At 37.0% G+C, this 13,664-nt stretch overlaps 1 protein-coding gene across 3 annotated transcripts; it reads right to left on the bottom strand.

Annotated features, from left to right (window-relative positions):
• Positions 1 to 1,977: 1,977 nt before the first annotated feature.
• Positions 1,978 to 9,332, bottom strand: RASL10A (RAS like family 10 member A). Of its 3 annotated transcripts, XM_072413765.1 has the most exons (5): positions 9,205 to 9,332; positions 8,156 to 8,481; positions 5,708 to 5,795; positions 4,566 to 4,687; positions 1,978 to 2,699 (listed from the first exon to the last, which is right to left on the bottom strand). In XM_072413765.1, exons 2-5 carry the CDS (start codon positions 8,212 to 8,214, stop codon positions 2,438 to 2,440), a joined length of 531 nt encoding a protein of 176 aa, XP_072269866.1. In that variant the 5' UTR covers positions 8,215 to 8,481; positions 9,205 to 9,332; the 3' UTR covers positions 1,978 to 2,437. The 3 variants fall into 3 exon arrangements, with proteins under 3 accessions (XP_072269866.1, XP_072269864.1, XP_072269865.1); XM_072413763.1 differs by lacking the exon at positions 5,708 to 5,795; XM_072413764.1 differs by lacking the exon at positions 5,708 to 5,795 and having other exon boundaries at positions 9,080 to 9,212.
• Between the last annotated feature and the right edge of the window lie 4,332 nt (positions 9,333 to 13,664).

Genomic DNA, 13,664 nt, shown 5'->3' with positions numbered 1-13,664 from the left:
TGATAGCACTGGAAAGAAGGGAAATCTTTCCAATGTGGACACTGACAAAACCAAAGCCATATTTGTAGTAAAGTAAGGAAGGGTTAGAACATCTTACAGAAGTTTTGGGGTATCTGTGTCTCTGTGGGTAACACCTGCAGGAAATTTGACTTACAATCAGAAAAAAAAACCTAGCACAGGTAACTGACATAAAATTAGTAGTCTGCATTATATCAGGAATAGTACATGTCTAGTGTTTACTGATATGCCAGCATATTTTCTATATGTACAGTAAGGGAAAGAAGTATTTGATCTGCTGATCTTCTATGTTTGCCCTCTACAATTATAGGCTGGTCATTACTTTGTCAATGGTAGGTTTTTTGTAGGTGTGAGAGACAGAATACCAACAAAAGAACCCTCAAAAACCCAGTGTTCAAAAGGCAGAGCTTGATGTGCATTGTAATGAGTGAAATAAGTATTTGATCCCTATCAACCAGCAAGATTCCAGGCTCCCGGGTGTCTTCACTGTAAGCAGGTAACGAGCTGAGATTAGGAGCACCCTTTGTAAGGAAGTGTTCCTAATCCAAGTTTGTTACAGTACCTGTAGAAAAGACACCTGTCCACAGAAGCAATCAATCAATCAAATTCCAAACTAGCCACCATGGCCAAGACCAAATAGGATGTCAGGGAAAAGATTATTGACCTACACAAGTCTGGACTGGACTACAAGACAATGGGCCATGTACCGGCAAATCTTGGGTTAGCACCACCTTCCCTCAGCCAGGGCATTGAAAATGGGTAATGGATGGGTATTCCAGCATGACAATGACCAAAAACACACGGCCAAGGCCTCAAAGGAGTGGCTCAAGAAGAAGCACATGAAGATCCTAGACTGGCCTAGCCAGTCTCCAGACCTTAATCCCATTACCTTACTGACTTGGAGAGGATCTGCAAAGAGGAGTGGGACAAAATCCCTCCTGAGATGTGTGCAAACCCGATGGCCAACTACAAGAAACGTCTGACCTCTGTGATTGCCAACAAGGGGGTTGTCGCGAAGTACTAAGTCATCTTTTGCGAAGGAATCAAATACTTATTTCACTCATTACAATGCACATCAAGTTCTGACTAAGGAGCACTGGGTTTTGATGGTTCTTTTGTTGTTATTCTGTCTCTCACAGCTACAATAAACCTACCATTACAATTATAGACTGGTCATTTCTTTGTCAGAGAGCAAACGTACAAAATCAGCAGGGGATCAAATACTTCTTTCCCTCACTGTAATACTCAGGTTTGAGGTTACACTTTTATACCCTTAAGTACTTGGATGATATATTTAAATTTAGCTAAATAAAGTGAATCTGTTAGGACAGAGGTGTCAGTAGCTGCAGTCCCTGACTTGTTTATGTGAATGTAAGCTCCATCGATGTCATTCTCATTCTTTTTTCACTAGTGAGTCACAGAATATGTCAGTGACTTATTAAGTGATGCTGAAAAAATTCAACTGGCAACATTTGTGCTGGACCCTGACAAATCTTTTTAAGGAAAAATAAAGATATAATTTGTTTTTTTTTACTGACCAGGTAATATTAGGGTGCAGTATCTAATGGTTAGACTTGTACTATGTTTGTTAAATTGGATCTAAACCTACTGATTTAACTGTATCCCACAACATGCTTTGATTTAGAAATATTTGACCCACAAATCTTCCTTTTGCCTTTTTATTCTGACAGCACACTTTTCCTTTAAAAAAGATCATCTGAACCAGAAATGACGGTCATTAAAGCACTAATTGGATGAACCTATGAAACACTTAAGATGCATTATTCATAAAATTATTTCAGTCCACGAAGATGCTAAACATATATTAGTCTGTGCAGAAAAGTCTGTTGCTCAAGTACTAATGTAGCCTTCTATCATCAAATCATATTGTGCTCCTCCAACATTTCAACACTGAAAAAACACAGTAACTGACAACAGAAACAAATAATGCACTTGTGGCCTTTTGATGAATATTTATTTCTCCAAATATTGCTGAGAAGTCTTGTGGAAATTACTCACATATCAAATCATATATTTTATAAATTTTCTTCTCTAGACTTCATGAACCAGGATGATATAATAATATGTGTGCTGAGATTAACAATGGATGTAAATGAACATAAACCCATAAATGTTGCTGGTATCTAAGGAATAATTTGGTATGGCAGTGTTTTATGTTGTGTTAATGAAAGAGCCCTTTTCTTTTTATGTGGCATGGCAGATAGAAAGAGATCACTTCTATGTGTGCTCAGATCTGTGATTTGGCTGTGGAGCCCTTGTCCTTTAGATGACTGCTGCTTCCTCACTCCAGCACATGGCTGAGAAGACCTCATATATAACATAGAAGCTTGAATCCCATTTTTATCTCTTAGTAATGGCAGTGTCATTTTGAGGCGATCCTCCTTGTAGACTATCTTGCTTACATAACACTGCAGCGCTCTCTGTGTAGTGCACCCTGCAAGCAGATGCTGGGGGTTTTGCTTCTACTTCTTGCAGTGGTGCTGATGAGAAGTTCCTTGAAGAGTAAAAGGATGTGCCAGTTATTACGAGCTGAACATTCCAGGTATCCGCATTTCCAGTTCTTCTTCACCAGTAATGAAAGAACATGCCGTGGGGCAAAACGAAGCTTCTGCTGGTCTCTCTTGTTTCCAACTACAACAATCACTGGGGCCTTGCTTGTGCTACAGCAATTGACAAGCAGAAAACATTGTGAAATATTTATTCTGACAGATACACCAACATCATATGCATTATAGATGTGCTGGGATTGAAGGATATTGGTTATAAACGAAAGGCAGAGGATCAGCACAAATAAAGGTACTTATTATATCTAGCATCCCTTGTATGCCAAATTATGTCCTGTCTCCTCTCAGATATACACATAGAAATAAACATAGATACACATACTAAAATACAAACACTGTATGTAAGGTGTAATGATAATAATTGCTGCAGATGGTCTATGATTGCCAAAACACATGAAGGTAACAGACTTCTCAATAGAAGTACCAGTTTCTTTAGGCGTATATGAGAACATTGTGTATAATGTTCATCATTCTTCATTCAATTAGAAAAGTAGTTGTTTGTATGCGCTAACCCTTTTTTTCTGTTGACAGCTATTTATTCTATTACTCGACACACTAAATATCATGGGACATAAGTGATATGTTCATATAGGGTGACACCATTGCCCTCCAGGTAAAATCTAATGTCATTAATAACTAAAAAGAACTGGCAACATTTACACAAGTAGGAGAACAAATGGCTGCTCTATACATTTTTCTTACACAAACCAATCCTGGCTAAATTACTTAGGCTCGGAGTATAAGCTCAGCTCATTAAATTAAATTATAAGGAACGTTATACGCAATAATTACATTTAAAACAAAAAAAAACACATAGTAAACTATTATTGTGTTATATATTACATGTCAGCACTGCGTAATATGTTGGCGCTATATAAATACTGTTTATTATTATTATTAATAATAATATTAATAATAATAATAATGTGTAGAAGATCTGTGTTCTTGCAAATATTACATTTCATTGATCATGCAAAAATGAGGGGAACACAGAAATCACATATAGGATCTTGATGGCCAAAATTTTAAAGGTAAAAAAATCTTTATTGATATATATTGAATAACTCATTGATAAAAAAATGAGGTAAGAATGGTCAATGAAAACCAAAATCATTGACCCAATGAATTTAAAATTACACTGAAAATCAATAAAAATAAACTAAAATCACAAAATGAGTGTAAATGTCAATGTATATGTGGCTCAGTAATGTGTGCCTGTGTGCATTATCGAACACATCTGGGCATGCTTCTAATCAGACAGCATTATTCCTGAAGGATCTCCTCCCAGACCTGGATCAGGGCAACAGCAAGCTCCCAAACAGTCTGTGGCACTGCTTGGCATGCACAAATACACTTATTTACCAAAACTCTGATTTATTAAAAAATCATAGGAGAACCTGTGCAATCCAGCATGGACATGGTACAGGATTTAAAAAATTTGCAAACTAATAGCAAATTATTTTCAAGAAATCCATTCCAGGTCCGAAGGATCGCCCATGTCCTCCCATGATAGTCTTTATTCTCCAGTTTTGGAGAGCTTCCATAAATCAGGCCCATCATTTCTCAAAGGATCTCAATAAATTCAGTCCTGAGGAACCAGGGGCCAGTCAATGTATATATATATATATTATATAAATACAGTATATCCGCCTCATATTTTCCAGTAAGGTAGTATGGAAGATGTATAATTATAAACAATAATGAAGAGTAGACATGCTGCAGGATTGTAGGGAATGTATGACTGCCAGTAAATGGGAATCAATTGATTATCTCATAAAAGCCATTTTTTTTTTTCAGAAATGAAAGAGCACATTACTGCTTTTGCATTTTTATGTGTGCATACATTTTGTCTAAAAATTCCATTATCCTTGAATTGATTGCGCTATATACTTTGTATTAATGAAATGCAAATGATACTTTCACCCAGAATCCCTTTAAAAGATCAATTAGTGAGATCCTGACCTGTCCAGGATTTGCTGCCTCAAGTGCTTCACATGGTGGAAACTCTCGGGGCTGCAGATATCAAACACCAAGATGAAGACTCTGCTGTTACGAAGCCCCCGAAAACGCGGATCCATCCACTCCTGTCAGATATGAAAAGAGAGAATAAGTTATGTCAATGCAATGTGTTCACTGTTGATGAACATACGTGACGTCATTACAGAAGAAAGAATTTACAGAACATGGACAATGGAAACTGAATACCAAGGTTGAACATTGTCATTGCAATGAATCATAACCTATATGGTGGCCATGTAAATGTAAATGTCTTATCAAGAACAATGGACAGCGAGAAATCTCAGCGCAGTACTGGTGCCAAATCAATTCCTCTCAACTCACTTAGAATTAATGGATCTGTATTAAGGGGACTGTTCTCTTTCTCTGGAGATAAAGGAGTGATAACCGAATAATCATAGAAATCTGAAAACCTCTCCATGACTATTTGTACTTGTGATAGTAAAGTCAGCTGTTATGTATTGTGACTTGTCAGTAGTTTATTAGCAGAATATCTCTAGCTAGCAGTAAACTGAGAAATTGGAATTAGACCTTTATATTGCCATTCATGCCAAGTTTGATTTACTAAAGTGTGAAGGAAGGGAATAAGGAATACCCCAATTTACAAATGTGACTGCCCTATTTACTACACCTCTGTAATATCTCCACCTTTTATTCTTTCAAGTAGCAAGTACATACAAATAATTATTGTGCCATCCAGTGAGTTCTGAAATTCCACAAACATGGTGTAATCCCTGCCTACTTCATTTTCTCATAGATTTATATTGACATACAGAGCCTGCATGGAGCCTGACAGATCAGCGCAACAATCAGCTATTAAAGTGGTCCCTGACAGTGTCAGAAGGAACATGTTTCTTTATCTGATTACTGAACGGCTGTCTGTCCTAACATTCTTTTTAATACCAGCTCCACTTTATCAAAATTGAATCTGAACTCCACATACACAGAAGAAATACTTATTATTATATGGGATTATTATATTATATTGTGTTTCTGTCCATTGGATCCTGGAATTTACACAGCTCTGCTATACAGCACAACCCTGTGTGATCAGATCTGTCTGCAGTAAGTAACACTTTAATACTCACAGTTGTTTCCCCTGGTCCCCCAGACTTTGAGTGAACAGCGAAAGGAGGTGACCGATAACTGATGAGCTCATCTCTCTGCTCTCTCCTCCTATAGAATACACCTTTTTAGCACATGAATACTGCAACACAATTAATGGCTCCTAGTGCTGTTTCTCCCTCTACTAGTCTGAGTTATGCTGCTCAGGAATTGGAGGAGGCTGAAATCAAGCCAAATTTAGGTACTACATTTCTTGCAAAAATAATTATATAATAATGTTTACAAAGCTGCATTCATTTGTGTTATTGTACACTTGTTGGTAATAAAAATAAACCAAACTGGCAGCAGGAATACAATGCAGGAACATAGTATATCCAGTTCAAACCTTTTTCTATCTTTTTAACATCTGTAAGTTTCAACATATCCTGACCAGGAGTTTTAGCTTGATTTCTTCTCCTGGCTCATCACTGTTATTGGTGACTTTCTAGCCAACTTCAGGGTTATGGAAGGAGGGAAGCTCTGGATATGGCTCATTTTAATGGAATTTGTTGGCATTACTAGGTCAATGTTACCATTTAAAGGAAAACAAAACTTGAATAATAAAAATTTTGAGCAGGCAGGTTCATTATTTCAGGCAATGTTCTTCTGCAATAAAATTACCATACAATCTATTCTTCAATGTACACTGAGCTCCTCATGCCAGGTAATCCCAGCATACACCAAGCTACCGTGCACATGTTTGGGATTTACTCCATTCCCACTTGGCTAATCACAATTGCAAAAGATAGAGCAAGGGCTGGTGAACGTAATTTAAAAAATTGCAATCAGGTAAGTAAAGTTATTTTATTGCAGAAGAAACATCACCTGTCCTCTCTGCAATATTTACTCTAATTCCTAAACCCCAAATAAACTCTTCTCATTTTCTCCTACCAAACAATGATTGTGCTTGTACAAGAATCTGAGCTTTTAGTGTAAAATTGTTTTATCCAGACTGACGTAATAAAGATTTAGATTTGACCCTTATATAGTGTTTTTTAGGTCTCCTGAGTACGAAAAAGTCAGGGGGGGAGGTCCCTAGAGGTGTGACTGTTGTCAGGAATATTTGAGCACTTTCAGCTGATTTTCTAAGTTGTTTTCACATCTGTGCATTGTGGTAATAAGTGCAATGGAAGGTTTAGCATGTGCTAATTTAAGCTACATACACACGTCCAATGGTTCTCACTCGATAATCAGCTCAGGGCCGATATCGGACCAGAGTCTGGCGTGTGTACAGCGTCTGTCGTCCATCATCCCAACTACCATCCTGGCGGATTCACAAACCATGGATGACGAACAATCCTAATGCAAGGGAGCAGGGTGCCGCTCCTTCGTTCTCCCCCTCCCCTCTTTATAGAGCAGAACGGAGCTTTATGTACAGCACTCGTTCATGCATCATGCAGTCTTTAGTCGTTGGAAAGGATCGTGAAAGTTCCATTCCAACGACTATAATTGCATGTGTGTATGCAGCTTTAGAATTGCACTTCGATGCTCAAGTTCAGTTCAAGTACAAATACAATAGATGTCAATGCACACAACGCACAGAAATTTACCTGTTGCCTTACACCTTTTGTGACAGTTGGAAGATTTACTTTCACCACTTTGGTAACAGCTGGTAAATTTTGGATGTTCCTCTGCCTATAAAAACTGACAAGGGTCCTAACATTTCCACCCTCTATCCAAAATTAAAAAAAAGTTTGTCCTTTACATACACTTTATTCTATATTTTTACTTTTACAGTGTTGATAAAGCCAAAACATTTTGTTTAGTTTTATACAGTGTGTTGATGGTCTGGACAGAAACACTCTCTCTATTAGTCCTGTTGACAAGGAAAATCTGTTCTGTTGATAAGGGGAAGTTATCATTAGAACAGGAATAGAGGGGAAATTTAAATAGGGACATTTGGTGACAACTACTGCTTATTATGTCTGCCAACAATCGTATGGTCTTTTCTTATAAACATGTATGCCTGGCTGATAAGAACATACCTATTTATGTCAGCTATCTCATACCATTAGACATTTGATTTTACATTTCTACCTAGAAAACTAAAACCTTTGTTTTACAGCAAAAATCCCATTGGATAAGTAAATGAATGGGGACACTACTCCATATTCTGCTGCTATGATAATTAAACAGACCATCAGGCAAATGTACAGAATCCAGAGAACAAGTTGGCGATGAACCAAAATGTTGCAAGGATTTAAATGTGAATAAGTGCAAGTTAGTATTCAACATTTTTCACTTCACACGGCTAACATACTCAACAGAACAATAGGTGATCACCATTACACGTACATTGTAACCTCTCTAGGTGAAGGATATTTATTTTGATCTGTAGACATTTTAACAACAAAGCACCACAGGAGATATTGCAATGTCAGAAATTATAGCCTGGCGTCTGCAACAATAAAAAAACATGAAAGCAGCCTCACCTGTCCTGCAGATCCGGGGTACCTGGGCAAGTTGGGTAAGTCCAGGATAAGCAGCTCATACATCCTCTCGCTGAGCACTGCTGTGGCTCTGTGCAGTTGCCGACTGTCGGTTGGGGTATATTCCTCCTGGAACTCCTGGGATACGAATTGCCGGATGATAGAGGTCTTGCCAACTCCAGGGGCCCCTAGCACTGCCACCTGCACAGTCTGCACCATCTTCATACATGTACATCTGCACCTATCACCTGTTCTTACATGACAATCTGCAGCCATAAGCAGGTATTATCTCAGCATTATGAAATGATGGGGCATCCTCATTCTGATATCTGTAACAGCAAAACAAAACATATTTATTAAAACATCAGCAGTGAATGGGGGTCATGGAGAGGCATGAGTCACAGTTCATTAAGACAGGAAAAATGTACATTTCATAGCCTTATTGGGAAGAATTATTTACAGAGGATGTGAAAGGATCATGGATATCACAATATCAGTTATTACTAAAGCTATGTAACATCTACTGATACCCCAGTTACAGAATTATTAAAAAATTCACTGTTATTCAAAGTACTGAGAAATTGTAATTATTTTAATATTAAGCAAAACAATCAAATACAAAGGAAAAGCCTGTGCACTGGCTGCACAGACATGGATGACACCTTTCATATAGTAGTGGTAGCACAATTCCTATGGTGGTATAAAGGCATAAAGGAGTATCTTATGGATAATGGTGACAGGTAATGAACTGATCAGAGATCTGCTTAGTCATTTATCAGAATGGAGGATGGATAAGGTGCTGGCAGCTGCAGAGGGGTCATTAGATGTAGGAGTCATCGGTCAAGGTCATCGCTGCCTGGGTGAATGACATGCTAGTGGTGATTCAGGGCACAAACAGAGGATGAACGATACAAAATATATACTAACATTTCATCAGCCATTCATTTCCAAACACAAAGGTGAAGGATTAGACAACAATTCTTCATATGGATGAATCTAAATTAAGTCTGGAGGACTGGCGATGGACACGATACGCAGATCCATATTCTTACCCCCTGTGACTTTCTGCACCCAAACTTGACATGTAACCATTAATCTTTAGTACCAGGGACAGCGACAGCACATCCAGCCAGCATCCTCCTATGAACTGATTGTATACCTCCCTTCCCCATCCATGTTCCTTTCTTGCTGAGCAAAGCAGGATTGTGGGGCACGTGCTGCAGAATACAAATAAGCCCCCTCCCTCCCTCCTTGTCTAAACTGCGGCATCTTATCAGCAACACTTCCTACTGGAAGATACTGATGGTTACCATTCTGCAGAATTGGTAGTCTAACCACTTCATTACTTCCCTTATAGACATTATTTGCATGCAACTGCAGAGACCATTGTACTAAACACAATTCTGCATACCCCTTCTAAATTCTAATAACATAGTGTTAGCTTTAATCTGATTTCCCAGTCTTTTGTTTTTTTTTTAACTGTAATCCAATTGTCTAACCAAAAAAAAAACAAGGCATAAACATGGTTAAATATAATTTTCATTACATTGATATACAATAATAATGAGCAATAATTACATTATTTAGCTTCAGCTCTATATATACTGCAGGTAAGTTTAATTTCCACACTAAACTAAAATAGGAAAGTGAGTGATCTAAGCACCAATAAATATGGATAAGCAAGATAATGATGTCAGACATAAATGTACAGCATTCTGGATAATGCTAAGGTGTAAAAGGAGACACTAGATTCTACACAAAATGATTATAAGGACTAAATACATTCAGGGAGTGATAATTATACGGGGTATATTAGGTAAAGAGTTTAGAGCAGAATGCTACAGCTGACAAGAAGATTTTTGGAGCAGAGCAGGGCATAGAATGGTCTTCAATGAAAGGTGACCGTACAAATAATCCGGTCCTATAAATCAGACAACAATGAGCATGGGAACACCAAACCTGGACATTTGAATATTGGCATATTCAGACGGTGAGAATAAGGTGAGAATTTAACATTACCTTTATAAATTCTATCATATGTGGAAAGATGGTTGGTGGTGTGATGGTGTGGAATACAAAATTTGTAGGGTGCCACTGCTAACCCCCCCTCCTGAATATGCTATTTATCATACTGCCTGGCCTGAAAGTTTGTTGAGGTTTTATTGCAATGTGTATCACCACTGAAGATGTCTTGGTGGACATTATTGCTGAAATACAAAGTGACAGGAAATGTACACATTTTGAGATGTCATCAAAGCAGGCAATGGGGACAATAGCAAACCTTTCAGCTAAGATGGGAATTTAGTTGATTAAATCTCCCTTCCTATTATTCTATGTCAAAAAAAGAAAGTTGTTGGCTGATGAAGCAGTCACCAATAATATCCAGAATTCCATATGGCGTCTGGATATTATTTCTACTGATCAATGGAATTGCTAAATTGTTTAATACAGACATAAAACAGAATTAGAAATATGAAACCAAGAGCGGAATAATGTCTTTGTTAATATTATCCAATAAATAACAATTTCTTCATTAAAAACGCTGTGGCTTTACACACATTGAAAATATACAAATCAGAAGTTCCGGCTTCCTGTTCTCCAGCTTGTTAGAAAAATAATTATAGGAAGGGAGATTCAATCAACTAAATTCCCATCTTAGCTGCAAAAGTTGCTATTGTCCCCATTGCCTGCTTTGATGACAAACCTGCACTGAGGTCATTGTTGACCTTGACCTTAACCTAGAGGTCAGTATTGAAGCCAAAACCATCTAAGGTCAAGGTCAACAATGACCTCAGTGCAGGTCTGTGTTAGTTCTTTGTGGATCCTCGAGAACAGTTTCTAATATCACTTAAGGTTTCTGATAAGAGATATTATTCACTTGACTCCAACAATCTGTACATCAGCTTTGGTCATTATTAGGGGGTCTTCTATTCCTGTTGAAAGTTATCGAGATGTTAAATGTTAAATCTCGATAACTGCATTCTATTTAAATATTAACTAGAATGCAGAAGAATGTGCTAGAACATGGAAAGGAGGGTAGGAATACTTGAATGAGAAGAAGAAACTTGGTTATGGCAAGAATAATTTTTGAAATATCCAAGATGTGTAAAAAACCATGGGGTGGATAACTCCCTAAGAAACCTTTAGGTAAAAAAATCCCTAATAGGTAGTAAACCTGTAATGCCAAGTGACCATCATTAATTTGCCCCAATTTACCTTTGTGTTGATTATCATATATACACCTTCATGAATAGTAGCAACGTACACTAAGAGCTCTATTTGTAAATAGGGAATCAATTATTGCCTTTGAAACATGTATCTGTAATATTCCTACCGGGGAATAATTGAGGGAACTTAGGTTCCCTGGTTTAAAAATAAACGCTTTAGGATTAGATAACTAAACTCTATCAATGAACTTTAACATGTTAAAATAATTCAAAAATCTGTGATTTACATTTGGAACATAACCAGTGCTTACTTCCTTGAAGTATTTGTTCAGGAATTTCCTGTGAGTTGGAGACAACTATATCCCACTTGTCCTGCTGCTTTGTCATCCTGTAACGTACATCCCTGACGGATACTGCAAACAGCCATGCTGTCACATACTGCGCAAGCAGTCCACGGTTGTCATGCACAACAATAATGCACAGCTGACAGAAAGTGGTTAAAAAAAACCATTGCAATTGTTTATCACAAACCGTGTATAGCAAAATAAAAATCATCTGGCTAGGTTTTCTATCTACCTTAAAAAGGAGGATATTGCATAAATATGTACAGTCCCATTAATAGAGTGTATAGGCTATAGTGTAGGTAAATGATCTGCACAGCTCAAGAAAGTGGCTACATTGGCAGGGGCATAATTTCCTAAATACGCATGTAAGTAGAACCCTTTTTAACTCTATGTTACACATTGCCATCAAAATCTAAGGACTGCTAAGCTGCAATATATTAAATTTATATTTATTACATTATATTTACATAAACCACAAATTCTGCATTCTGTGACTGCAGGTGGATTGCATTTAATTTTTTTTTTTTTTAAATCGTGTACAATGTATGTTGTAAAGTATTGAACACACACATATATATATATATATATATATATATATATATATATATATTTATAAAAAATTATATATATTTATAATATACAATGTACTAGTACCTATATACCTTATTATTAAGAATTTCCAGAAAAAAATAAACAGACAATAAATGATAAAATAACATTGCCTACCTACCATCATTTGTTCAGAGTTGATGCCTGGAATTCATTGGGCATATTTTTTTGGTAGGTTTAGGGTAGGGGTCAGAAAGTATACTTTGGTTTTAGGAGAAAGTTCAGTTCAGTGCTTTATAGCCCTCAGCTCTGGCCATTTATTACATTGTTGATAAAAAGAGGAAGACCTTAAAAACCTCTCCAAAGTTTATATTGTCCCCGATTGTAACATGCCTGATTTGAAATGGACCGCATTAGGGCCAAAACATACTTAAATCCACACACGAATGCATGCTAAGTGCATTAGTATGTTGTTGTGTCATTTATTTTGAATCTTATCCCGACACATTATGGAAATGCTGCTCCAACAACCTTTGCAGCACACTACAAAAGTACGTTACAGTAATGCACACTGATACAAAAGTTTGTTTCAGTCCAAATACAGCTGACTAAAGAAAAGAATGAGTTGCCTTAAATGAATGAAAAGAAAAATTGAAGAGGGCATTATGAATGGTACAATGGCTAGGCTCTTATTTCTGTAAGACTGGGTCCAAAGTTCAAAATCACAGCCAGGATATTACCCCTAGAACTCTATCTGGTTTACCTCACAGCCCCAGAGCAAATAGACTGTGTGGCCTTTTCACCACAGGACCGATTCCATGCTGATGTTTTTTTGGCTGGTTGATAACCAGTAATCAAGAACAACTGGCCGTGATACTTGTATGATCCAGTCATTCTGGAAAGTCCCTCATCTTCCCCTATACTAGTTGATTTTCCTGACTGCACATATAGTGCTGAAGTGAGAATTTTCTGGATTTAGTTTCTATTTTAAATAAATATATTATATATATATATATATATATATATATATATATATATATATATAAATAAACATTGAGACTGATATAATAACTCACTTTTATTTATTTGTATAAGAATTCTAATGCTTGTCCCTTTCAATATACTCTCCATTAGCAATTATGCATCAATGCAATCTTGTTTTCCACTAGTCAAATGCATAGAACAGATCAGTTTAGATCAGATCATCAGATACCTGATGTTTTTTTCTGTACTGTATCTCTTCACTCAAAACATGTTCCTTTAAGGACTGATTCCAATTTAGGAGGTGCCAAATCTGGAGGATGTTCCAGGGTAGTAATGAGTTTGTTCCACAGAAAGTGCTGTGTAAGGAGCATTGTCCTAAAGAAGAGTGAAACCATTTCCCACATTTCTTGCTGTCCTTTCCTCTCTCAAGATTTGTCAGAACTTTCTTATGATTTCAGCACATTAGGG

The sequence above is a fragment of the Pyxicephalus adspersus genome, chromosome 6 (assembly GCF_032062135.1).
Source record: "Pyxicephalus adspersus chromosome 6, UCB_Pads_2.0, whole genome shotgun sequence".
NCBI lineage: Eukaryota > Metazoa > Chordata > Amphibia > Anura > Pyxicephalidae > Pyxicephalus > Pyxicephalus adspersus.
Note: the sequence above shows the minus strand (reverse complement) of the source record. Positions and strands in the feature narration are given on the sequence as shown.